At 41.3% G+C, this 10,000-nt stretch overlaps 1 protein-coding gene across 1 annotated transcript in view; it reads right to left on the bottom strand.

The window, feature by feature from the left end:
• Positions 1 to 10,000, bottom strand: part of LOC138007203 (dynein axonemal heavy chain 1-like) — a 103,617-nt gene that overhangs the window by 93,421 nt on the left and 196 nt on the right. Inside the window, exons 1-8 of the mRNA XM_068853982.1 lie at positions 9,930 to 10,000; positions 8,900 to 8,972; positions 8,626 to 8,720; positions 7,428 to 7,516; positions 6,638 to 7,345; positions 5,951 to 6,108; positions 1,874 to 2,088; positions 156 to 323 (exon numbers count right to left, since the gene is read on the bottom strand). The exon at positions 9,930 to 10,000 is cut by the window's right edge and continues 196 nt beyond it. Of these exons, the coding sequence (XP_068710083.1) occupies positions 156 to 323; positions 1,874 to 2,088; positions 5,951 to 6,108; positions 6,638 to 7,345; positions 7,428 to 7,516; positions 8,626 to 8,720; positions 8,900 to 8,972; positions 9,930 to 10,000 (1,577 nt within the window). The remainder of the gene's footprint in view (positions 1 to 155; positions 324 to 1,873; positions 2,089 to 5,950; positions 6,109 to 6,637; positions 7,346 to 7,427; positions 7,517 to 8,625; positions 8,721 to 8,899; positions 8,973 to 9,929) is intronic.

Here is a 10,000-nt window from a genome sequence, read left to right as displayed (position 1 = left end):
ACATGTTTCAATTTTAATGTTTTCACCAATTTTCCATAGAAGAGAGTGATGGGTTTAAAAACGTTTGACTCCACAACGCAAGTTAAAGGAAGAAACTTGAACACTTTTCTTTGAAATGGTCATTTCTTGCATTTTGGATAACCATAGATGTTCACCTGCATTGCAAACTTAACCAGTTGCATGAATTTGGCAAGTTTAGAGATCTGATACACCTCCCAACTCCTTTCCTCCATGTTGAACCAACCCTTTCCCACATCCAGCAAGCTGCTTCGGATGGCTGTCCTCAGAGTGTTCAGCCAGCTATCACGTAAAAATATTTGCACCTGCAAGTGGTTCAGCGTGATTTGGTTAATATTAGAGAGATTTAGCATAACGTTTACGTCAAACGACAAATGTCGGCTTGCCGTTTCACGATTCACGTAAAATGGAGTGACTTAAGCTTTGCGTGACCCACCGCAACTCGAGTATTCAGTAAACAAAAAACTCAGAGTCTTTTTAAAGATTGTTTGTAGAAGAAGGCGCTATATAAAATAAAAATCGTTACACGTCAAATTTTGCGAGTTTCGATGAAGTTGCTTTGTGACTCAACAGAGAGTCAAGGTGAGTTCGTGAAGAAATTGAGGCGAGGAGTAAGTTATGAACGATTCATAACCACGAAACCAAAATTTTCCTCGTTTGACTTACCGGAATTGCTTTTGTGGTTCTTTTTTGCGCAAAAAACTTGTTATGTAGAAGAAAAACAAGAAGAAAACTCCACCTATACGGCAAACGTGAAAATGCCTTCTTTTGTGTAGCAACGGCAAGGGGCAACCGGCAAACGCGAAAAATGGCGGGAAAATCATGGTCACGTGGTTACTTTTGCCGTTTAAGTTTCACGTAAGCGTGATGCTAAATCTCTCTATTATTTTAGTTATCAACTCAATATAACGTTAGGCTCTTCGAAACGATTTCAGTGGGCAGTATCCCTTTGTCATTGTGAGGGAATACTGCAGATGCTCCACGTCAGTTCGTTTCTCAGACGCAGTGGTAAGAGCACACTCGCTTTCCACCACTGAAGCACGGCCCAGAATCAATTTCCGGACTCTACGTCACACGTTGGTTGTCTACTCTGCTCCAAGAGTGGGTTTTTCCCTGGGTAGTTACTAAAACCAACATTTGAATCGATCTGCTTAATTAAGGACGGTGCCTTCTATTGTTATATCGCATACGTTCTGCGCATCTCGAGATACTCGGATTTCGTATGGGTGATGCTTATTAATACAAGGATATTTTTGGGCGGTTCAAAGCTATGCGGAGAAAGCAGAACTTAGCAAGTGCTCTTAGTATCCAAAAAGAAAATTGGGGGTAACCATGCATTTTTCAGAGATAACTAAGATTCAATTTGGAAAAGAACGCCATACATTGCTTTGTATTTCAAAGCTTTTACAAATATTGTTGATTAATTATCTTCGAAAAATGCGTGGTTACCCCCAATTTTCTTTTCGGATTTCAAAAACACTTCTTAAGATCTGCTTTTCCCGCATATTCAGTAAACCGCGCAAAAATATCTTTGTATTAGTAGGCACCGTTCTTAAGCGCTTGAGTTCGGCTGGTAAACCTCATTCACTCAAGTAACATTATCCTTAATCCTTGGCCGGGATGAAATTAAAACGAAAAGTCCCTTCCTGTCTTCCTTTTTTTTAACCTTCGCGATTTTGCCTTTAGGAAATAACCCTTTAATGTTTGTTGCCAGGAAGTGGTTTGGATTGTAAAACAATCAAACGTATGCTTTCTAAAAGTGGGTCAATTCATCGATGTCTTTTAAGAAAGTCAAAGTTATTATAAGACTTGACACTTGATTTCATTTCACTTATACAAATGTATATAGCTGTACCTGTGTGCTGACTTGAGCCTGTGTTTGTTCAAACTCTTCCAGTTTCATGCTCTTCGAGACTGGTACTTGGAATACAGACATTCCTGCAACCTTGTTACATTCTGATCTGACTTTGGCCATTGCCACTATGGCTTCTTCACGTGTCAACAGGCAGTTGAAAGCAAAGTTGTCAAACTTCTCATCAAACGGATACGAAGGAACGTCAGGGTGGAAACCTAATGGAGAAAAAACAAAAATAATAGTTTCGTTAAGGGTTTGCTTTCTGGCACTGAATGAACAACACTTTGTATTTCTGTTGCACAACAATGAAATCAACACTTTCGCACTGAGCACTGCACTGCACTAGCATTTAATCAACTCTTTCGCGCATAGCACATATTCACGCACTTATGTAACCCGCATGTATTTAAGCTGTAACAAGTGCATTAAAAATCAGTTTTTGACTACTCGTAACAGAGTTGTCAACATGGTGGCAGCGAGTTTTTTTTATTCAACATTCTAACAGTATAACGATCTACATCGATTGGCAACATGACTTCAAATACTCCACTTCCAGAGTTTACTGAAAACAACGGTAGATGACAAACACGACATTGACGTATGCATCGGAGACTTGATCGACTACTGCATCATGCAAAATTGGTTTGATCCATCCTAAGATACTGAAGCGGCGAAATGGACGAAACCAGAGAAAGCGATGGCATGTCTTTGAGCCTCACTCTCCCCTACGGCAAGAGCGGTTTACTATAGCACAGTGTAGGTCTATCCGCAGCAGATCAGATGAAGCCTCACCTGGTAATCAACGCCCTACGAGAATATTATAGCGCAAGCATTGGAGTGTCGGGAGAGACTGAGACAGAAATTCCCACGCTTGTTGCAGAATGAAGATGAATCCATCCATGTCTTCTTGGGAAACACGAATACGTAACCAAGCCTCGCTGTATGAATATGAAAACTTCGCTGATGAGTTGATGAGAGACCAATTCATCGCTGGTTTAAACACTTCGCGTAAAATTAATCGGGAAAAGTTACAGGCATCAAGACACGGATCAAGCAAAGGTTACACTAAGGAAAAGTTGTTGAACTTGCCAAGAGTTTCGAAGCAACCACGTTCGCGAACAAGTTGATGAAGTCCGCCCGAAGTACCCAGCAAGAGAAAGTAAACTTTACGAACGAGACAATACCTACGACTGCGAGAGCAACACACTCTGCTTTTGGCCTCGTGGCAGCCATCAAAGTCCCCGCCAACAGAATTGCTCAGCATTTGGTAAACAATGCAATAAATGCGGGATCATCGGTCATTTCGCACGAGCCTTTAAAGGAGGAATAACAGGACAGCAGCAATCTAACTTTGTCAATATTGAATTAGGTGAAGAGGCACATTTGCAGCCGAATATGAGACAGCACTTAAACATGCAAGAAAATTCTTCGCTCACCTTCAGCTCGTTCACGGAGGGAAAACGGCAATTGTAAAAGCACAGATCGACTCAGCGTCAATACTATACCCAGTCATCTCACAAGCCAACTATTTCCAGATGTGAACGTTTCCAGGACCAGAGGCAGAATCAACACATACGGAAGCCAAAGTATGCGACCTAGAGGCAAAGTGACCCTATGCAGCGACAGGAACGGCAAACTGCAGACAATAGACTTTCAAGTCTCGTGCATGGTTGCCGTACTAGGCGATAAACCACCACTTCTCAGTGGAAAGGACGCGAAAACCTTGGGATACTTAAAAAACTATCCAGACGATCGCGAAACAAACGCGGCGGAAGAAGAGATTCCAAGAAAAGATCCCATATCTTCCCCACTCGGCAAGTTAACGGAAGAAAGCATTCTACAACATTACGTTTTTAAACCCGGCCGTGGGAAACCTCTTGGAGGCCCCATGCACATTAATTTGGATCCTTCAGTCACCCCAGTACACGCTCCAACGCGCCGGATTCCAGTGACCAAATTGGGCCAAGTCAATGATGAACTCAAGAGGCTTTGTGAGGAGGGGATCATTAGGCCTGTAATCCAACCCACAGACTGGCTGTCCAACATGACAGTTAAAGAAAAACCGAACGGCAAACTTCGCATCTGCATTGACCCAAGTCAGACTATTAACGAGGCGATCAAGAGACCGAAATACACGATACTAACAATTGAAGAGAAACTTCCCCAGCTAACGAAAGCTTTAAGTCTTCACCATCCTTGATGTATCAGAAGCCCTTCACGCCATATTTTCATGGACAAGGAGTCCTCCCTACTCACGACTTTTCAGGGTCCAAACGGCCGTTATTGCTTTAACCGCGTACCATTTGGTATCACTTCATGCAGGACAGGAGGAGTACCAGCGACGACAACATGCATGAATTTTTAGATGGCCTGCGAGGGATTATCACCATTTCCGACGACATTTGCGCCTTCGGGTGTCGCCTTACAAAAGAAGAGGCCGACATAGATCACGATCGGAACATGACGCAACTTTTAGAGAAGTGTAGTGAACAAGACTTACGTCTTTCTGCGAAGAAACGCCAGTTCGAATCCACTTCAGTCACATTCATGGGGCACAAGCTAACCGATAAAGGATTGGAGCCTGATACAGCCAAAGTTACTGCTATCACAAATATGCCAAACCCAACTGACAAAGCCGCATTTCAGCGCTTCCTTGGAATGAGTGAATATTTGAGCAAATTGTGTCCAAACCCGTCCGGGACTACTCTTCCACTGAGAGACCTTACCAAGGAAGATTCTGTGTTTCTTTGGTCCGAAATTCATGAAACAGCATTCAACTCGGCAAAGAACCTCATTGCTTCGTCGACCACGTTACGCTACTATGATCCAAACCCACCAGTTACGCTTCAAGTAGACGCATTCGAAAATGCCTTTTGTGGAATTTTACTACGAGGGGGCAGGCCGGTTTGTTTCACTTCACACGTACCCTTAATAGCACCGAAAGGAAAGGAGCTCAAATCGAGAAAGAGAGTCTTGCCATCGTGTCGTGCATGGACAAATGTCATCACTACCTCTACGGCAAACGTGATGTAACAGTCCATCCAGATCACCAGCCCTGGGAGGCCATTTTCAAAAAACCTCTAAGCAAAGCCCCACGTAGACTGCAAAGAACGATACTCACACTAGAGAAATACCAGTCTACCGTACGTTACAAGAAAGGCAAAGAACTTTCCATCGCAGGCACTCTGTCCCGTGCAGCCATAAAAGATGACGCGCATTCAACAAGCCCATACGAATGCGAAGTGTTTTGTTTGGAGCTAGCGCAAATGAATACAACGCCAAACCGAGTCACAGACGACACAATGTGCCGCGTAAGAGAAGAAACTTCAAAAGATCCACTCCTTACAGTCTTGAGAGGAATGATCCTCAGTGGTAGGGCCTTGGAGAGGAAAGAAGTACCCGAAGAAATAACGGATTTCAGAGGCGAAACCTTAGTGCATGATCCATCCTTTACAAGCCCCATCAAGTCATCGTGCCCGCGTCCCTGAGAACTGAACTGTTACGAAAGACAAGGCGCATCAGGGTGTGGATAGTAGCAAACAAGCATAAATAAATAAATAAATCGATAAATTGCCCGGGAATGCAAGCAGCAATCAGGGAAATATGTTTGTCGTGCGGTATTTGTGCCCAGTACCTGAGCGAGAGACCACGCGAACCCATGAATTCGCATGACGTACTATCCAGACCTTGGTCCAAAGTGAGTGCGGATTTGTTCCATTTGAATGGCAGCAATTACCTCGTTTTGGTGGATCATTACACTGAATGTAGACCGCTGGAAGGATTAGAAAATCATTGATAGTACATCTTTTTAATTATCTACTAGCTAAATGAAGGACATTAAGTACAGTGTATGTACAGTGGATTTGTATGGTATAATGTGCTATCTTGCACATTGCTGCTTTATAGGAGGTTTTCACGTGACGTCATCGCCGCTATGCTGGTGGAAGAAAACAAAAGATCTCTCCTTAGCTTCTTTTGTTCGTCCACCAGAAGCCGTACATTTCTCTATTGCTATTGGTGTCCCTAGAGGTTGGTTGAAAACGTCCTATATTGAATCAATACTTGAGAAGTACAAACCTCGTTCTGGTATCATTTGATCCTCTGGCTGTGGTAAAGTCACAAAGGGATATTTTTCTGGTTTACTGCTAACAATCTTGTCAAATGTAATGAGGTTCATGCTGCGTGAGAAGTCTACTTGAATTTCCTTTGATAACAGTCGCACATGTTCATCAAGGCTGAAAATAAATTTAAGTGTTCCTGTAAGCTCAAATCAGGCTCATTAATTTCTAAATTATTTCAGGATTGTTAAAAAAATTACTACATGTCTAAGCACAAAACAACATAAATGTAAATTTGTATGTGGAAAAGCAATGCACAATCCATAATATAACTTCAAAATTTACTTAACATCTATGTGTATGGTATACATTCACTCTACATGCAAGTACTTTTGCAGAAAAAGCTCTTACAATCTTTGAGAACAAGTACTTACCGGTATATCTTTAATAAATCTTCGCTTACTTAAGATCCACAAACCTAAGATAAACATTTTTGATCCTCACTAAAACTACAGCGAAAGATGAAACTTATGAGCATTTGGATCGCTCAAAACAATCTTGCAAGGATTCTTCATGTACATGAAGTTATTATACAAAGAATTATTGAAGATCCTAAAAGATTTTGGCAGGAATTAAGGATTCCAAACGATACATATTATTTCCACCATGATGCATACTGTACAATGTAATCAAGCAGGCCCCTAACCTTTTGTCATTCCGCAGGGTTCTTGTTCCTTTGGCCCATGTAATCATCCTCTCAAGTGAGCTAGGGTCCAGTCGAACTACCCCATCCATTGGCATACAGTCAATATACAGATTGTATCTCAGGAGTGCCTCTGTTTCACATCGCAGTGAATATGCCTTGGCCACTCGTTCTGCAAAATTCACTGGGCATTCAGCAGCAAACAAAATCTGAATCCGAGGAACCCAAGCTTGCTGAGCCTCTGATTTGAAATGTTTTTTCTTTGGTTCCTCATGACTGGCATCCCCATTGACAATGCCATTTTCTACTGCTCCATTTGTTGCAGGGATAACATTGTGCTGAAGGCCTCCTGTACCAACAACTTGTACAAGAAAGAGCTGTTTGTTGATGTCATAATCCAGTGCACCAACATGTATCCAGTCAAACTCTATTCTATTTTCACCATTGTCTTTTGGGAGAAGGGCCTTTCCTGGAACAGGATGTTGTTTTCCATCAACGAGGCCAAGTTCCAACCATTCCTTAGGATTGCGACAATCATATTCTGTATTGTCAAATATGTGCAGAGGTAAAAATGAAGGAAATGGGGATGAGTTGGCCTCTGTGAGATTTCCTCGCATGTTATAGTCTCCCTTGGGCATTAAATCAGATGTGTTAACTCCAAGCTCTTCCAGTAGCGAGTTTATATTCTGTTTGGCAAATATCCGCTTTTGCCTGCCAAAAATTCAAGAATAAAACTGAGTATAGTTCAAACAAGAGAAGTGATTACGATATTATTATCATATTTTTACGCTACCTTTCAATCTCTATTTTTCTGGGAACTTGGCCTGGTTCTGCTTGGTAGGGGAGTTGAACCTTCGGTTCCCAGGCCTTCTCGGGAAAATCCTGGAATAATATCAAATAATACAATCATTGAAAGCAGGCGCTTGAGCACAAGTTCAGTGAGGGCATAATGTTGTATTATTATCCAACTGCATCAGTTATTGTACAGAAAACGCATGAAACAAGTACAAATATTCTACGATATTGTACAGTTAGTTATTGTACACTTAGTTATTGTACAGTTTGACTAGTTTAAGTCACTGATGTTGCCCAGCACGCATTCTTGCTTGTTCACAATTCATTTGCTAAAAATTTAGTGCAAAAAAGTTGGATAATAAATAGCTTATTAGATGTTTTGGTGTGTAGTATCGCTGAGTATTTCTACTCATTGTTTGTATTTGGACTCACCCTAGCGGACTCGTCAAAATACAGCTCACAACTCAAATACTCAGCGATACTACACACCAAAACATCTTCGCTATTGTTTTTTATTTAAAATATATGTACTGTATTGTCAATTTTAGGGTGCGTTCGATTGACCGTAATCCAGAATAGGAATACATGGAATATCAGTTAGAAATCCTTCGTTTTTACGGAGATTCACGTTAAAATTGTCAAATATCTGCTAAAATGCTATTTGAAACATATTTTTGTTATCCTTGCTGCTTCGAAACGCGCCACATATCGTTTTAATCATCACTCCATGTATTCTTATTCTGGAATAGGGTCAATAGACTTGCCAAGGGGCGCAGTACAGATTTGGTTGCAAAATATGCCCCTCTCCTATCTGTGGAATGATGGCTACCGGTAATCCCAATTTCAGGCTCACATCCTCCAGGAATTAAACTCTCTTCACATGCAAAATGTACATTTTTTTTTGCTTTTTCTTCCCAGGAGGAAGGGGTGAAAAACATATTGCTGATCACATGGGTGACAAAAGGCTCTTTTGGTTGTGGTTACCGTAGTACTAATTGTTGGGATAGTAGATTCTCCAGTTATCAATAATCCTATCCAGCTCTTGAGGAAGCAGAGATGGCACAATCTTGAGAGCACTTGCCTCCTACCAATGTGGCCAGGGTTCAATTCCCAGACTTGGTGTCACTTACTGGGATAAGTTTGTTTGTTCTCTACTCTGCATGAAAGGAAAATTAATAATAGATATATTTACTTACAGATACTGTAATAGGTGCTGTAGTTGGTCCATGAACTTGATCCTTCAACACTGATCTCAAGGCTTTTGATGACATTGGGCCTTTGAAGGTTTTTACTGAAATGCATTTTATTACAAATTATATTTCAGTTTTATGCAAAAATTCAGGGCTTATCATAGTGAATGGAAAAGGCAAAAAAATGAAGAAAGCGAAAAACATTTTGTAAGCTGCCAATATTATGAGTAGAGAAGAGACAACGGGGCACATCAAATGCACACTAATGCTAAATAATTACCTTCTGGCATGTGTTTTACTTTCGCTGTCTTCCATATCTTACTTCGAGAGGCAGGTGGGCCACCAGCAACGTTCTGAAATGAGTGATTACCATGGTTTAAATAATTTAGAACATGTGCGCAGATGTAGGTGACCACCATTCGAACAACTTCTAGTACAGCTGTTAACATATTTTTTCCAAGCAAGATTACAGTTAGTCCCTGTAAGTGTGACAAAAACCCCAACAGCTCCCCAGTCATCTCTAAGGGGAAGTAATTGCAGAAATGCTAAATCCATGATGGGGATCACCCTTCCTTTTCTCCCTTGAGCACATCACTAGTTAGTCCCCACTATGCACTTGCAGGATGTGACTCGTCGACAGCCACCTCTTGAAGGCTCTGAATAAGCACCCCCCCACGGGATACACGTAAACTACTGTGTCCCTCAAATCCTATTCAGTGCTGTGACAGTCATAACCTGGGTCCCCTTAGGTCATTGTAGGGCAAGGGGGTCTGGGGAGGCATTCTAGAGAGTCTAGATTACGAGTGCGTTGCGTTCGGAACCTTTGTAAATAAATACCTTGATTTTTCGCCGGCCAGAGTTTACAGTACTATGAACTACTTTACATTGTCCGCAATTTTTTTAACTTAGTTTATGTCTTTTCTGTTAGTCAATGATTCGAATCACTAGACTTGTACAATGTCGTCAGCCCAACTATCACAATTCTCCCAAGAAAATTTAAAAGCTGTAAAGGGTACACTGCTGATTTTAGAAAAGTCTGTCCAAAGACATCATAGAACAAGCACCATTTTATTTTCTCTACTTTGCAATTTGAGAGTCCTGAAATCAGCCCTGTTTTAAAAACAAAAACAAAAATTGTCGGCACTGATCAAATGAACCAGTATAATAATAACAACTACGGACGTTTGAAATTAACGTTCTGTGCAGTGCGATCAAAATAGCAAATATTATGATTTCCCGCCCGGATAAATCCACGACAAAATGGGACTTTAGGTACAAATAGTCCACCCTCTGGCTGTTTTAGGACTTACCCCTAGCTCTTCTTTTAATTCTCCTCCTAAAATGTCAGAGTAATAACCTCTTTGCCGAATCGCAGGATAAG

This window comes from Montipora foliosa, chromosome 6 (assembly GCF_036669935.1).
Source record: "Montipora foliosa isolate CH-2021 chromosome 6, ASM3666993v2, whole genome shotgun sequence".
NCBI lineage: Eukaryota > Metazoa > Cnidaria > Anthozoa > Scleractinia > Acroporidae > Montipora > Montipora foliosa.
The sequence above is the reverse complement of the archived record's forward strand: the minus strand, read 5'-3'. Positions and strand labels throughout refer to the sequence as shown.